The 16,287-nt window shown below is 44.9% G+C and overlaps 2 protein-coding genes across 2 annotated transcripts in view; both read left to right on the top strand.

Moving 5' to 3' along the window:
- The window catches only part of SLC12A8 (solute carrier family 12 member 8), a 50,504-nt gene extending 36,286 nt beyond the window's left edge, over positions 1-14,218 (top strand). Inside the window, exons 8-13 of the mRNA XM_074828691.1 lie at positions 881-1,027; positions 3,914-4,589; positions 5,457-5,554; positions 7,852-7,969; positions 10,146-10,206; positions 12,820-14,218. Coding sequence (XP_074684792.1) covers positions 881-1,027; positions 3,914-4,589; positions 5,457-5,554; positions 7,852-7,969; positions 10,146-10,206; positions 12,820-12,985 — 1,266 coding nt within the window. The 3' untranslated portion in view covers positions 12,986-14,218. The remainder of the gene's footprint in view (positions 1-880; positions 1,028-3,913; positions 4,590-5,456; positions 5,555-7,851; positions 7,970-10,145; positions 10,207-12,819) is intronic.
- A 428-nt stretch (positions 14,219-14,646) lies between these two features.
- Positions 14,647-16,287, top strand: part of HEG1 (heart development protein with EGF like domains 1) — a 63,247-nt gene continuing 61,606 nt past the window's right edge. The window contains exon 1 of the mRNA XM_074828696.1: positions 14,647-14,772. The gene's annotated coding sequence lies outside the window, so the exon portion shown is untranslated. The remainder of the gene's footprint in view (positions 14,773-16,287) is intronic.

The raw sequence follows: 16,287 nt of genomic DNA on the forward strand, positions 1-16,287 counted from the left end.
GGTACCAGGAGCGCTCCCATTTCAAAGCTTTCTTGCACAGTGTTCATATTGTGGTGTTTTGTGTATTTCGGTGGGGCTTTTTTAGATATGCTGCCTGTGCTTGCAGCTCTTGACAGTGGGGACATGTGCAGGGAGACCCCAGTCCTTGCTTCTGTGTGATAGACCAGGAGCTGCCCTCGTTTCCCTCCATGCCTGCAGGAGATGCTCCCCGTTTGAAAGGATGCTCACTAGAAACCTGTAATAATCCCAGCCTTGTTATCACTGTGGCTTTAAAGATTTTTTTAAAGATTCATGTTGGCTGAAGAAAATTATTTTCTCATTGAAGACAAGAAAGTAAGGTCACTATATTATATCCTTCAGAGCGTATTTTTTGAGATGCCATTTGTTTAAGTGGCAATTTGGATTTGGTTTTACTGTGGATTTTCTTTCAGGATTGGTTTTCCCCTCTGGGACACAGGGGTTTGTCTTCCTGTTTTGGATGGTTGGAAGCCTGGGCAGCTTTTCCTGTACGATGTGCTCTGTATATAAGTGATCTCTCCTGAAATAAACTCACTTCCAGTTACTTAAGTGGAATTTAATAGCTGCTGCTTTACTGCAATTGCTCCAAGTGACAAAGAATTTCTTGGATATGAGCTTGTCAAATCACTCTGTCGGTACAGGATGTTCAGTATTAAATTACTTTTATGGGATAATTTTCCTGTATTAATTGCTTGCACTTCATACCACACACCAGTTAAATTGCTGCTTTCCCAGGGCTCATTCTGTTCATTTAGCAATGTTACAACATGTATGTCATCTCTTAAAATACCTGTATTTAAGACTGCTCAGGGGTCTTTAAAGAACAATATAATCAACTTTGCATTCTCTCCGCTTCCTCCAGGTATCCTTGGTGGGTTTCTTGTTTTTGCTAGGCCTGTACATCTCGTCCCTGGCCTCCTGCATGGGAGGACTGTATGGAGCACCCAGGATCCTGCAGTGCATCGCCCAGGAGAACGTGATCCCCATGCTTGCCTTTCTTGGACGTGGGGTTAGTCATCCTTTCTGTGAGATTGCTGTCAAACCTTCACCTTAAGGAAAACTGGTGATTCAAGAAGCCAGGATTTCTATGTGTCTGTGGGGTGAGATGGGGGACGTATGAAATGCCGGAAGGGGAAGACTTGGGATCTGGTATCCTATGCATAGTCAGGAAAGCCAGGAAATGGGTGGTTTTATTAAAAAAACCAAGAGCCTAGCTGCCTGTGGTCCTTTCCCTGCCTGTCCCCTGTGCTGCACCACCTCTGCCCTGAGCCCTCCTGTGGGGCTCAGCACCACGCAGGAGCAGCTCTGCTTCACTCTAGCATCTCACTCACCCTGCCTCTGCACCCCAGCCCCAGGGCTGTCTGTACTGCCCCCACACACAGACAGCCCTTCCTGGGCTGCCTCGATCCCCTTCCTCCTTCAGACCTGCTTCTTTGAGATGTCCCCAGTAAAACAGCCACTTATGACAAAACTTTTCCTGTGGGTTTTTTTTTGCAAATGCCTTATCTATGCTGGTACTGAACCTAACTGTGACCAAGGGAGGTACCTAGCTCTTCTCTGCCCTCCTGTCCAGGGCAGAGGCCTGAAGCTTTTGTCCAAGCACTTGGTGAAATGGATGGCAACTGCCTCTTTATCTTTTTTCTTCTTTCCTGCACATTTTCTTTAAGCTGTTCCTATCCTCTTTGGTAACCTCATAGCTGAGTACATGACTAGTCGTGGTGCTGTGGATTCAGTCTGTGCACACTGGAGAAAAGGACACTTCTTTGTAAGATAAGGTGCCTTTTGGACACTATAAAATAAAAACAAATAATAGATTTAAAAGGTTAAGTTAGGGGGCTGATATGCTTTGAAACAAAGCCTTGCTTTGAATATGACAGGAGGCTTTATTCTTGTCCTCACAAATAATCCTCATTCACATGAGTCGTTCTACTGAGATCAGTCAAAGTACCAGTCATTAAGGACTCTGTAGTAGCAAACTATTTTTTATGGTTTTCCTTTCTTCTAAACAGGAAGAAAATAATTCCTTCACTCTCAATAACCTGCAGTACCTGACTGTGTGCCTAGTGGCTGCAAAACCTTACAATGTTTTGCTCCTTCAGAGCAGCTTGTAAATACAGAAAAATATTTTACAATATTGGTATTTATGAACGTTTAAAAATATTTAAGTTTTATAAGTATAATAATTTTCTGTCCTTTGTTTCACGTTTCTCAAAGTAACTTTCTAAAATTAAAGTCATAATAATAGCAATAATAATAATAAATAGTAATAATTATAGGGGAAGCAGCAACAATAATGACAGCAAAAACTTCCAGCTCCTGAAGGCAGTTATCAAGTGATCCCAGAACAGGATGTTCTCCACTTGGCAACCCTTGTGAAATTCTCAGAGATTTAGTAAAGTTGACTGCAAAGTTTATTCCTTCTCTTCTCTGATAGTTTTCTTTCTTTCTGTCAACTTTTCTGCTCTGAACTCTGTCTGGGCAGAGTGCCATGATGGGAAGGGCTCAAAAAGAGGTGAGAAATCAAAGGCAGATCACTTTTCCCCTTTCCTTCTCTCTGACACCTTGAAAATTGTCTAGATTTGGTTTATGGAGAGTTAATAAATTTAGTTTGCCCTTACCAATCTGTTCCACATCAGTTCTTTTCTGTGGTTGAAGAAAGTGTTGTAGTCACCATAACCCCAGCTGATGGGGAGGACACAAGTGTTTTCTGTAGAGTTAAACCCAAGCCAGACGCATCCTGAGATCGTCCCATCTGTTCCCCATCTCAGTACATCTTTCTGATACTGAAGATGCTTTCTGAGAACTGTGTTCTTTTGTCCTCGAGTTGTATTTCTATGTCATTGTGAAAAGGTGTAAGGTCCAGAACAGGTCCCCTTTTCTATTAATAAATAAGAGTGGAGGAAATAGAAATAGTTTCCATTTGAGCTGTGTGTTTATTAAAAAAGCACATGCAGTAAGTGAAAACCTAAGATATTTTGTAAGATATCTTATATTTTCCAGCGAGGTCTTTATGCAGCCTGCACAGGCTTTTTGGGTACCAAAACAGCAAGACAGTGCCTGGTCCAAGGAAGGGCACGTTAGACCTGGGATTAAAGTTCATAAGCTGATGGCTCAAGTCTTTCCAGCCCCGATGCCCTTTGCTTTGTCTCTCTTTTTCTCCTCCTCTCCCTGCCTTCACCCCACCCCAGAGCTGAAGAGCAGGCAGCGTTTCTCCTGGCTGCCTGCCTTCCCAGTGCATACCTGGCATTGCTGGGGGCTGACTCCCACCCTCCAGCATCCTCGGCTGCCTAACCTCTCTGCTGCTTTCCTCCTGCGCTGGGCAGATGTGGCTTGTGTGGATGGAGGGAGTGAAACCCCAAGTGCTCAGCAGACCATGGATTTAACTCAGCCTCATGTCAGGGCAGGGCCAGAAGCTGCTGATGTGAAGGTGGCACCGCTCCATGCAGGCAGAGCTTCCTTGACTGTGTCTGGCAGGCGAAGCCTTTCCATTGGCAGTCCTGTAGAGAAATTAGAGACGAACAGTTAACTCTAATTAACACATTTTATTGCCAGACTTCCCATAAGCCCCACAAATCTCTCTGAAGGTTTATTGCTGCTTTAATGACATTGTTTTACCATGGAGATACGGAGTGAGAGTGGATTAATTTTCCAAAGACAAAGCTTGAGTAAGGCTCAGAGGTGTGGTGGAAGCTCAGCAGCTTTTGGCTTCCAGCCTGTTCTTTAATTTATTAAGCTAGTGAGCCTCTCCTTGCACATGCATGCATGTATGTCATGACTAAGGGGGTACTGCAGACTGCCCAGGTAACCACCCATGGCAGCTGAGCAAGTGGAGAATCCTCACAGTGAGGCTCATGGTTATTAATTTAAATGTAAATTTGTTTTATTTATGAACTAGAAAGGACCCAACAAGACTCCAGTGGCTGCAATTTGCTTAACAAGTCTCATCACCATGGCTTTTGTCTTCATTGGGCAAGTGAACGTTCTTGCTCCCATAGTCACCATCAACTTCATGTTGACGTATATTGCTGTAGACTATTCCTATTTCTCAGTGTCCTTGAGCTACAACGTTCAGCAGAAACCTCATGAGACCCAGCTGGAAAACGCTAGACCTGCTCACTCTTCCCAGCCTTTAATTTTCAACAAACCCTCCAGCCATGCAGCAGATGGAGTAATTCAAAGCAGGTCAAATGGTACCTTGCTAGAATTCACAAAAGACATGGACCAGCTTTTTAAACCATTTTGTAGTGAGCCAGGTACTTGCAAAAAAGGAGGAGCTGAGAATTTAACCCAGAAGGTCAAACAAAAGAAGGCAAAGAAGCCAGCCAAGCAGACCTTACAAGACAGCTTTCTCCTGGATCTCCACCATGATGCTCCCCCAGCTCAGTATGGTTGTGATGAGACTGCAGAGCCCCACAACGAGAGCCAGCAGGACCTGGCTGAGCAGGGCTGTCAGCGTGACATGGGTCCATGCTCATCACCTGCTGCGGATGCCCAGCAGCCACCCAGGCTGCTGGAGCGGGGAGTGCAGCTCTGCAGTGAGGTGCCAGCGCTCTGCAGCCAGAGGGGAGAAGGTAAGGGCTGTAGGAGATGGATGTCTCCATGCTCATGGGGGAATGGTATATAACCTTGGTCCTCTCAGTCCTTTCCTGAAGGCAGGTGTGAAACTAGCTTTATACAGGGCTGTCATTTGGTGGTTCATAGTAATAATATCATTTATTCCAGGTGAGGGTAGAGTTCATCACAGTGCATCATGGGAGAAGTTCCAATGCAATGTCCTATGGAGGATTAATCACAGGAAAGCAGGCAGGACTATATTTAGTGTAGGGTTGTTTACTATATACTCATTCTACACATGCACTCTTAGCACTGTACATTAAAAAGGTTTTGAGTGTATCTTGGAGTTTACTTCATCCTGGTGCAGCGTAGGAGGGATGGAGCTGTGTGAGTCTAAAACTCAGGCTATGAAAATGCAGTGGTCCTTGTGCCACAGGTGGAGTCTAATTCAACATCCACAGCTAAGAGTCTGAATTTGTTTTGTTGGCGATATGGGTAGTTGATACTGTGTGTTTGCTTGGAGTTTGTCATCTCAGTGCTGTAGTGTTTTACCAGCATTAGTCAATTAAGCTTCGTAAACCCTTCCAATGGAGAAGAGCTTTTATTTGTCTTCTTTTGCAAACAGGGGAACTGAGGCAGAGATAGGCAGATGTGGCCTTCAAATGGACTCAGCACCAGAGTTAGCAATTAGGCTTTTTTCTCGCACTCCTTTTTGGTTTTAATTTTAGAGGTTTTGGTTTAACTCTTCCATACGCTGCTGTCAGCTAGAACTTCTTTGGTTTTCTGGAGTCTGGTAATGTAAAATAGAAAATAATCTACTTTAGCTCCTTTCTAATGTCTGTCTTTCTGTCTGTCTGTCTGTCTGTCTTTTCATTTTCCTGTAGAATCATCTATAAAGCAACAAACTCCAGAGCTGGGAATTCAGAAAATACCAGAATCCTTCTACTCCAGATTCTTCAACCATTGGATTTCCTTTGCTGGTGTAAGTAATTTTCTTTTATTTTGACCACTGCTTTGTGATGGGAGAAAACAAGGAAATTCCTCCCTTACTGCAGTGTAAATGCACTCCGGTACTTTAAAATGGTTTTTGTTTCTAGTATTCCAGGTCACCTGAATTAAATACTCAAGGTACCATGCATCCAGCCATTCAAATTCAGAGAAACCCAGATGACATATTAATTAAAACAACAACAGCAATAAACCAAACCCCAACCCAAACCCAAAAGATACAAAATCAAAGTCTGGCATCTTAGGACTTCAGAGATGCATGGCTGACTGGGAAAAAATCAGTGTCCCTTTTTCACTGTGTGCCAGCCTGCTTTTTCTTGCTGTGGGATGGAATGAGACATTAGCTTCAAAGCTGTGTTGCTTTTATTTATGAGCCAGTTTCTGCAAGCTCGAGGTGGGGTTTCATTAATGCTGACCTCCTGATACCAGCAGCCCGGCTGTGAAATTCCATCTTTTGAGGGAGGAAAGTGAAGCATTCCTCCAGCACGTTATTTTAAAGAATAAATAGCTTTTAAATAGCTTCTGTCTCAAGCTGCCGAGGACTTTAAGACATTTAAATTCATTTTAGGAAGATGGATTATTGGGCAGATGACAGGGAAAGGGTCAGATATGCATAATGAATGACCCATATGGCTTTGCTGCATGGATGGGGATTTCATAGCTGTGTGTAAAATGTAACAAACCCACTCGAACAACACACCAAACCCTTTTAGTTTAATCCTCAGATGGAGTTTGACACCTACTTTTCAAATTCACTGCTGCTGCTGCCAGCAGCTGGCTTCTGGTGAGGGGTCCCACCGGACTGCGGTGCCGGGGTTGGGATGGATGTGGAGGCTCCTCTCTGGCAATGACATCTTTAGGAGGTTGCACCCTGATGCTGTCTCTGGGCCCAGCAACTAACGTGGCTCCCAAACCGTGTCATTGCAGAGTGGTCGGCTCCCTGCCTTCGTGGGGGAATTTGCTTTACGGAGATGACTGATGTGTTCATTAAAGCAGATTTGGTTTCCTGTCAATAGTCAGACTTGGGAGGAGGTTGCAGCAGAGCTGAGAAACGATCAGCGATGCAAAATAAAATCACAGAAGCAAACATCAGATGCATTTGTTCATCCTGGCTCCTTTCCCCTTTGCCCTCTCTCTTCGAGCTTCACCAGTTGTGTCAGTCTGGACTCCTCTAGTTCTTTCTCCTCATGCTGCCCCTTGCTGTTCCTTACCTCACCCACGAAGATACTACCCCTGCCCCCATTCATATGCTCCTTGAGCCAAATCTACCTCCTGAGCTGGTGAGCCTCTGGATACTCCTCTTGGAGTAGCCAAGCAGAGACCTGAGGTCCACGCTGCCTCTAGGACTCAGGGTAGCTTACTGAACTGAAAGCTACCTCTGTGCTGCTGAAGATGACACTGTAAACCTGTGCTGTCTCTCCTTTTAACAGTGAGACCAAACGAGGCTCTGTGTAACATGGGAACCTCATTGCCAAGAAACCTCAGCCATGCCATACCCAAATCTTTTCAGATAACACTGTGTGGAAATGCTCACCTGAGTGCTCTACCTCTACCTGAGGTCAAAAGCCACATGCTGTGGAGTGTTTTGCAGGCAGGAGATGACGTGGTTCCCCAGGGGTTCTGCTGCACCACCGGCTCAGCCACCAAATGCCCAGGAGCATCCATCCACCCACCTAGCTGCAGCTGGCATCATTCCTCCCATGGGCAGGACCTGGGCTGTGCAGCAGGTCTTGTGCAAGAAGAGCCTCTGTTGTGTCCCCATCCCGGGGCATCATTAGGAGGGAGACACCTAAAAGAAAACACTCATTAGGATAATTCTGAGTGTCTGTGTCCTGGGTTCTGACTGTGCATGTCTCTTACACAGCGCTCCCAAGAAGACCCTGAGAAAGATGGAGGTGTGGAAATGCCATCAAAGCACTGGTTTTGTGTGTATTTAAAACCAAGATGGAGCATTTCTGGCAAAAACAAAAGAGCATTTGCTGATGCTCTCATAACAACTTGAAAGCCTCACTGCCTCAGTTATTAAAGAGTTTCTGTTAGAGTTGCAATGCATGTTCGTCTTGTGAGGTTGAGGAACAAACTGCTGACCGGGTGTCAGGCTGTGTCTGAAGGTGAGCAGCCTGCCTGGACACTGCACTGCCAGCTGTCCCACAGGGCCAGAGCAGGAGGTCAGCGGAGCTGCTGGGCTTTGCAGAATAAGGACTGTCAGATTGTCATCATTATATTATCTTACGGACTCTGGGGTAACACCAAACCATGTCTTTTCAACAGGCGATCGTGTCCCTCATCATAATGTTTGTCATTCAGTGGATCTACACCCTTGTCAGCCTGGGTGCAGCAGTTATTCTGTATTTCTACATCGGCCAAGTGAGCCCAGGGCTCCCCCTTGGTGAGTATTTTTTTTTTTCCTGTATTATTAAACCTGCTTAAAAATTCATTAAGCTTTAATTTAACTTAATTAGGATTGAGACTCTTGTGTTTAATATGCAGATGACACAGTGAATGATGAGGTATTGTTTCATTGCTAGTTTTAATACATTTTCTCTCCGAGTCTTTAATTTTATGTTGGATTCTAATTGTAACTAGCATTGGTTTGATAGTTTGAACATTGTGCTTATTTATTATATTGTACTTTAAATGGCAAAACCAGATACTAATACTAAGACTTAACAGGGATGGAAGATTGTAAATGTATCACAGCAATGAGAAAAATCTGCTGTAAATACATTTTAATAAACTTAATTAATCAATCTAAACCCACCTGAGAAAACTTTAAGGAAAATGGGAATTATGACGATTATCTTATTAAATCTCAGCATTCATAACTGTGGAACAAGAGAGCCTTTTGATTCCAGAACTAAACAGTTTTGAATATATTGGGAACATAATCTGGGAAAATACTTTTAGGCAGAGGGTGTTAGAAAGGTCTGTGCATGTGACCGGCTTAAACAAGTTCAAAATTAAACAGTGAAGCACATTCAGAAAGCAGCTCATGAGAGCCTACAGGTCCTTGGCACGGCCGCAGGAGGGGTTTGCATCAGTCTGTGTCTCTGAGGGAGAGGCTGATACACACAGTGTGTGTCTACTCATGTACTTATGCCTACATACATACATGGGTGCATGCATGCACGCATGGATGTGCAATTTTTTGTCCCAGATGAGAAAAATCAAGAGCCTGAGTCCTTGTCTTTTAGGCAATGCAGAAATAGCTACCTGGGTTTATTTAGATGAAAGATTATTAGACACTAGGTAAGTAGGCACTAGATTTCAGAAACCCTGACAAGAAATCAAAAACTAGTTGTCACTCAGTAACCATCAAAACATTGCTCAGCAATTCTCTTTCTACTTAAGGAACTTCTTTTCTATGTATCTGTATGGGATAGTAGAATAGAGCTGAGATTGTACTCCCTAATTTGTATCTTTTGAAATATATCTAAGTTTCAACAAAGTTTTTTATGGCCCCCATATATTAAGCAAAACACAAATAATGTTTTCAGGCTTTGGAGTTTTCTTTGCCTTTGTATATTCACTATATTATATCTCTGTTATCTGCTTTTGAAATATTTACCAAAAATGACTTTAAAAAGAAATTCTCAGTCAGTGTGTAGGGGATTTTGGAAGGTGATCTGACAAATAGCAGTATGATTAGACATTTTGTTCTTGGTTTCTTTTGCACATGCATTCCCATGCATACAGTAAAACAATGCATGGCAAAGAAAAAATCAGAAACGAACACTCAAAATTCAGCCTGATTTTTATTTGAGTGAACATTATTTTGTGGTCATGTGGCATCCAATGGTCTGTGAGTTTGTTCTCCAAAGGACTGTACAACCCTTCTGTCTAGAAGGGTTGGAAGACACTGGCTTGAGAGATGCTCTGGACCAAGGACTAGAGGAAGACCTTCAGAACAGAAATCCTCTGGGATTTTGACACGTTTCTTCTTCTTGCTCTTCCTCCCCAACAGCCTAAGCCAAATCCAGCAGGCGCTGCTAGGTCTCTGTTCTCCTCCCTCTCCCTCACCACAAACTTCTGCTGCTGCTTTTGCTGCCAGCTTGGGCACTTCCCTGCCCCTGCAGTGAGCCAGTCCAGGACACTAACTCTACAGAGAAATCAGAAAAAATTGGTGTAATAAGCTAAGCCAGCTCTCCATGGGGTGAGACAAGAGGGAAGGAACGGTGAGATCACAGCCACCCTGGCTGAGGTCAGCTGAATGGCTCCTCCGTCTCCCCATCCCTGCAGGGGGAATGATCTTTGCTGTCCAGGGACGAAAAGGTACTGCAGTGGGTGTCTGTGCTTTGCTCACTGCTTTACTGGGATTTTCACAGGCTGTCAGTCTGGGAAGGGGGAGCTGTTCTCCATGCGAAATTTGGGTTAAGTTTCTTGACAATCGTTGAAAAGCCGCAGTGTGTGGGGAAACTGCGGGAGTGTTCTCACCATTGCAAAATCTTTGTGTACTGAAGGCTAATAACAAGTATGTTGGTTTGAGATTTAGGCAAAAATTCAGTGGTGTAATGCTATTATGAGAGAATTAGCAGTGTACTGACTTCTCGTGCCTTTCTCTGTAGGAGCAGCAGCGAATTTCAGTTTCTTCAGCTGGATTAAGTCAGTTTTGATCACCTCATGCAGGTTGGTACCAGTCACTTGGCAGTGACCAAGGCAGTGCTTGTTGTTCCCGTGACCCACTAATGTGCACAGAGAGGGGTGGCAGAGTTGACTTGCTTATTACCTTAGGCAGTCCCTTCTTGCATACTCAAAGTTATTCATAATGGTAAAAATAACTGTTTGCTCCAGTTAACCTGGTGTGTGGCTGGCCATGTAAGGAGAGCTGGAGTCTCCTCTGGCTTATATGTGGACATGTCAGCTGCTAACCATATCTCAGTGCCTGAAGCTTTATCTTACCCCAAAGGTCTGTGGTCAACCTTGGTGGCTCAGGTTGAACTGGAAAATCTGGTAGGAAATGAGGAGCAGGAAACTCCATCTTTTCCACCCACCATTCATTGAAAACGAATTACTGTGGTAGTGGTGGAACAGGCACATGTGGCAGCTGTGCTCGAATTTCAGAGAGGAAATTGGGGGGAAGCCTCAATAGCTACTGGGCAAATACAATAAACAGTGAAGGAGCCATTGAGTACTGAGGGACTGCAGTAGCGTTGTCTTGGGGTTTTCCTTCCCATAAGACCTTAAGGGTTTTGTTTGGTTGGTTATTAACTAGTTTTGTTAATTTGTTTTGGTCCTATTAATTATTAATTCTATCCCATTTGGGTTTCCCACAGAGGGTAGTGACCATCTCTGCTGCTGTACAATGCAGTTGGATTTTGAGGTTCGCAATTTGTTGGGTTGCTTTTTTGTTGGGGTGGGTGAACACTGTAGTAAGGACTGCACAACATGAGCTGCCATGCATTATGTGTGCAAATTTGGTGGCTTCTTTAAAATAAAGGAAAGTCTGGGCATTTAAGCACACTGGCACATGCCCATGCTTATCTTGCCAGCTCCTGCCTCTGCCCACAGTCCCTATAACATGGCCACATGCCTTTGGTAGCAGAGGTGGCTTGGGAGAGAAGCCAGGGATGACTGGACCTCTCTTCAGTCCCCAGGGCAGGTCTGTGGCATGGCCCAGAACAGACAAGTCAGTTCTCCTGCATCACATCCATCCCTCTCTCTATCAGACCAGTGGATGTCTCTGAGTATGGGACTGGGTCCCTGAAGACCCACCTGTCCTGCACACCTCTTGCAATGAATAGCTTTGTTCATGCACCTACTGCTGCCTCTCACAGAAGTTGTGTAAAGCTGCCCATTTGCCTAAGCATTAGGGGATGAGAGCCCAGGTTAGGCAGACTACCCAGAAGAGGAGGAGTGTGGGGGTGCAGAGGGTGTGCACTGTTTTCTGCATGTCTCATTTGGAATAAAGGGTTGTTCCCCACCCCTTTTCACGTCTGCTGACGAGTGACATGAGCCCAAGCCAGGGGTGAGGAGGTGAGGATGGGGACAGGGTGCATGGGTCTGTGCTGAAGTACTGCCAGAATTACTTGTGGCCCGGTGAGTCAGACCCCACTGCTTCATATCCTGGACACTTGTCTGTCCAGTTCCACCTCAGCATCTGGGCAGATTCATGGCAGGTCATTTTAGGTCCATGATGGAGCAGGATTTTCCTCCCAGTTGTCCCTTGGTGTGTCTCAGCCCTGCCCGTTGTCAGAGGTTCCCCATGGGAGGCTAGTTGAGATGCGAGGCTTCATGGAGAGTTACCATGTGTGGAAAGGAGAAACTATCCCTCCCAGAGAGGCAGCCCCACTTCTCATGGGTAAAGGTGCTGTTTTTGCAGGGGGATTTTATCCTGCAAGTTACCAGACCAGCACAGTCCTTAGTGCTTTGATCACTGCAACTGATGAGCAAAGACCCTGCTGAGGAGGGCTGAGTGGGGAGCTGGTGAGTGCCCAAGGCAGAAACTGATCCTATTTCTCTCTCCTCAAAGAGTGCAATCTCTGGGTCAGCCAGCCAGCTTGGTCAGCTTAGTCTAATGCCAGGGGTCCTGCTCATGCTGGCACATTTGGCTCTGCCTGGGGGTCAGGTGGGTCATTTTGAAGCCCACCTTTGCTACGCTGCAGGAAATTGCATTGAAGTAATTTACAGGTTCTTCCTAAGCTCTGTTTTCTTGAAATCCAGGCAAGATGTTTAATGAATTGGAGGTAAAGAAGAAATCTCATTAGACTGCAAGAGATTTGGAGGCAACCAAGGATTCTTGACACATCTAAGGCTCTTAGGTGCTCAATGAGGTCTGAGTCAGTGCTATAAGCTCTTAGAGTTTTGATTTGCAGTAAGATTTTCTTAAAATCAGCCTCTGGGATAAAGAGATTGCAGGAAAATCTCTTTCATTTAAGAAAGTTACAAAAATAATTGTACACTAAAGCTTAGGTTAACTATAAGAAGGGTATTTTTCATTAGAAATGGTTCATGCTCCTTATTCTCCTGAACTGTGTGGAAAGTGTTTGCCATAGCCAACATCCAAAGAGGAAACTTATTTGTTAAGAAAATGTATATTTTCCAGTGTTTGCTGGGGAGAGTATATTTTTTGTGCACCTTCTAAGAAAAATGTTTTCACATTACCTCTGTGCCTCCCAAGGGTGTCGAGAAGGATTTAGCCTCTTCTTGAAGTGCCCTGCCTTGTTTGCTCAGCCGGGAGCACGGCTGCTAATGGATGGCAAACAAGGGGTGATGCAGGCGCCTCTGCTTCTCTGTTTGCAGGAGAAGGCCATCTCCCAAGGAGCAGATTGTGGTGACACCATCCTTTGCAACAGTTGGCATGGAGACCACACAGCTCACGGAGGAGAATGCAGACTTCGCCTCACGGGACCGCTATCACCAGTCCTCGCTTATCAGCAGAGAGGAGTTTGGGAATCAATTCCAGTAAAGGACACAAAAAAAAATCAAGCTGTCACTTAAAAAAGCATTTAGAAATGCTAATGGCTGCCATGGTGCCTTGTGAATACTTGAATATATACGAAAAGGATGTGAATAATTATTTATATATTTGAGGTTTGTTTGTTTATGCAAACTACAACATTGTTGGGTTTCGAATCTTATCCAAAATGGGGGCAAAAATGCAATTGAAAGGGCCAGTCCAGGGAAGTGATGAGTTACTGAGGACAATATAATCCTTTTAAAGAATTCAATTATAAGCACTATTGAGCTCTAAAGACCATTGCTGCTATAAAAGCTTCCGACACCCCATTTCAAATGTCCTCTGGGTGACTAGGGACGCTTTGTGCCTGGGAGCGGTGACCTCGGCAGCAGGAGCCAGCGCCCCGCTCCCAGCTGTGCCACGGATGGATGTGACCTTCCAGGTCAATTCACTTTTCCTTTCGGCGTGAATTTGGCTGCTTGTAATACAGTAATTTTCTACCTCAGCATTTCAATTACCAAGGTCTTAGAAAGTACTTTAAGGCATTAGACAATAGGCCAGAATCAATGTCAAGTGCAAGAAGATTATGAAATATATTCACAACTGGGATCGCACATTTAAATGGAGTAATGCAGTATAATGACCTCTACTGTAAAACTGTGAAATGATGTCTTAGAAGCTGTTCATAGTGGTTTCCCACATCCTTTCTGACATGACACCTGGGACTTGACAACATAGCTGGGTCCAAATAGAGCATCTCCTGGCTGAAGGGACGGATGATTCAGAAGTGCTTTAACAAAATACATTTAGTCTCATCTTTGCTTGTTTTGCTTAAAGCCCATCACATAGTGAGCTCCCACAAGGAGACATTTCTCCTGCTGCCGTGATTTGGGATGTGGGAGGTTCAGCTGAGAACACTGCAGGATTTCCTGCACAGACCTTAGTGTTGGTGGCTGTGGGGTGGGGTGAGGTCTTACACGGACACCCCCATCACTGTTGCTTCTGCTCCCCAGGGAAAAACCCCTCTGCTGAGCGCTGTCCTGCCTGCAGGCAGCGGTCCTGGCAGAGACCTGCGGAGGTGCGAGGAAGGGCTCTGGGCTGAGACAAGCTCCAGCACCACAAATCAGTTCTGATGCTACAAGGAGGGGGAAATCACTGCCTTTCGCTTCCTTTAATGTCTGATCGTTTCAGCCTTTAGATTATTTATTTCTTCTGTGCAATAAAAACTTGAGACACCAGGAACTCCTCTGTGTGCTTGCTTGGGCGCACTCGATGCCTTTAAGCGCCGTTCCACTTGCCAGTGCTCGGTGCCCTGGCATTACCGGCCATGGGGGACCCCCGTCCCATCTCATGGTGTGGCCAGCTGCAGCTTTGGCTCTTCCAGTTTTCTTACAGATGGAAGCAAAGGAGGCTTTCTGCTGAGATGAAGAAGAGAGCAATCCCGGTGCACTGCAGAAAGCATATTCATTTTTCAAGGTCACAGGTCTTTTACTACCTGTTTTTAAACTTAACTATCTCAATAGAGGCAAGAGGGAAGTTATGCTTGTGTGGGCAGCTCTGAGCTACCTCAAGTTGGTTTTTCTGTGTTGGAAATACTCCTTCCAGGGTTCCCTTCCTTCCATTGCCTTTTGCCTTTGGTTTCCAAAGAGTCTGGATCTGCTGGGATGTGGCTCTGTGCTGAAGCTTCCCCTGGGGGATTCTGGTCTTTGGGCTCCATGTGCTGCTGCTGAAGAAACTCTTCCACCTCCTTCACTGGCACCACCAGCACAGCAGGAACCAGCTCCCTTCACCACGCAGTAAGTATGGGCATCTGGTCCTTTCTCCCCTTGTATCTGCAAGGGAGGAATGCATTGCACAGGGCTGGTTTCCTTGCTGCCATTACAGGTCATGAGTAGAGCAACTTTCCCATTTAGTGCTTGAAAAGGGACACACTGATCTTTCTTGGAGCATTAACTCTGGCACGGTAAGAGTGGAGGGAAGCCTCGTTTCAGCACTGATAACCCCACAGACTCATTAGTGTTGGAGACTTGATGAGTTCAGGCTGTACAGGTATACAGGACTTTGCACATCAAGGAAGCTTTTCCAGCAAGAAAGAAAGAGCAGTTGCATTGCCAAAGATTGGGTTGTCTCAAAAACATCTGTAGCTCCTGTAGCACTATTAAAAAATGGGTGAAATTAGGGGTAAGAATTATCAGCTTCACGTTTAGTGGTTGAAGGGAAGAAATCCAGGTGGAGATTGCCACTGCAAATGGGAATGTGCTGCTTTCACCCCACCAGGAGCCAGGCTGTGACTCCAGATCCTGTGGCTTTCATGAATTTTCAGGTTCCCTGAAGGTGGGTTTGGAACCCAGATCTGAGCATCATATGTCCTGTATAGGTTGCAGTTTGGTTGATGTCATTACGAAAAGGTCCTTCTATCTTCTCAGCCATGTAAGCTTTGTTAGCATCTATAATTATTTTCTTTTCATCTGGAAATTTTACTTTTTTATTGATTATTTGAGAAATGAGAATGTTTTGCAATAGGTCAGGGCGTGAAAACATTTGTTTTCAAGAGGGATGTGGATATGAAAGCTTGGTCTTGTTTCTTTTTGAAGGCTCCAGCTGTAAATTGGTGGCTCTAGTTTTGACGACTTCCTTTGCAGAACATACAAGCACAGAAGGCAGTGAAGAATAGAGATTTTATTACTTGCCTTGCAGTATTGCCTGGAAGCTCATGCTGTGTTTGTGATCTCACAACACTAAACAGGTCCAGAAATCAGAATCTTCTGCCTCAAAAAACTTGCAGCACAAATAATCAAGACTAAGAATGGGCAGGAGAAAAACGAAGTTTTATTGTGTTATTGGCATTAAGAGACAGCTCCTCAGTTGGTATAAATTGTCATCATCTCCCTGGACCTGCCTGTGTGTCCCATTAGGAGCGTGCATGAGGAGAACCAAACTCCTTAAATCCATAGCTCAGCTCAAACCCATCTTTTTTTCTGCTCTCTTGCCTCTCTCTTGATCTTTGAGTTTCCTTGGATGGTCTTTGTTGTGTATGGTGGCCAAAAAAATCCCACACCTGCCATGGTCACTTATTCACAGCAGATAGTTGTGACCACAGTGTTGAAGTAGCAAAGAATGATGACAAAATATAAAATGATGCTTCTGTGCATGACAGAATTTAGGCATGGACGGCTCTTTGTGCCCCGTGGAACTGGCATGCTCTCATCCATGCACCTCTAGTTCAGACAGGCAGAGTTTCTTAAACAGCATTATACTTGACACCTGCAAGGTTGGAAGGGATTTGCTGAATCACAGGAGCCAGCCTAGGA

The sequence above is a fragment of the Strix aluco genome, chromosome 6, assembly GCF_031877795.1.
Source record: "Strix aluco isolate bStrAlu1 chromosome 6, bStrAlu1.hap1, whole genome shotgun sequence".
Classification (NCBI taxonomy): Eukaryota; Metazoa; Chordata; class Aves; order Strigiformes; family Strigidae; genus Strix; species Strix aluco.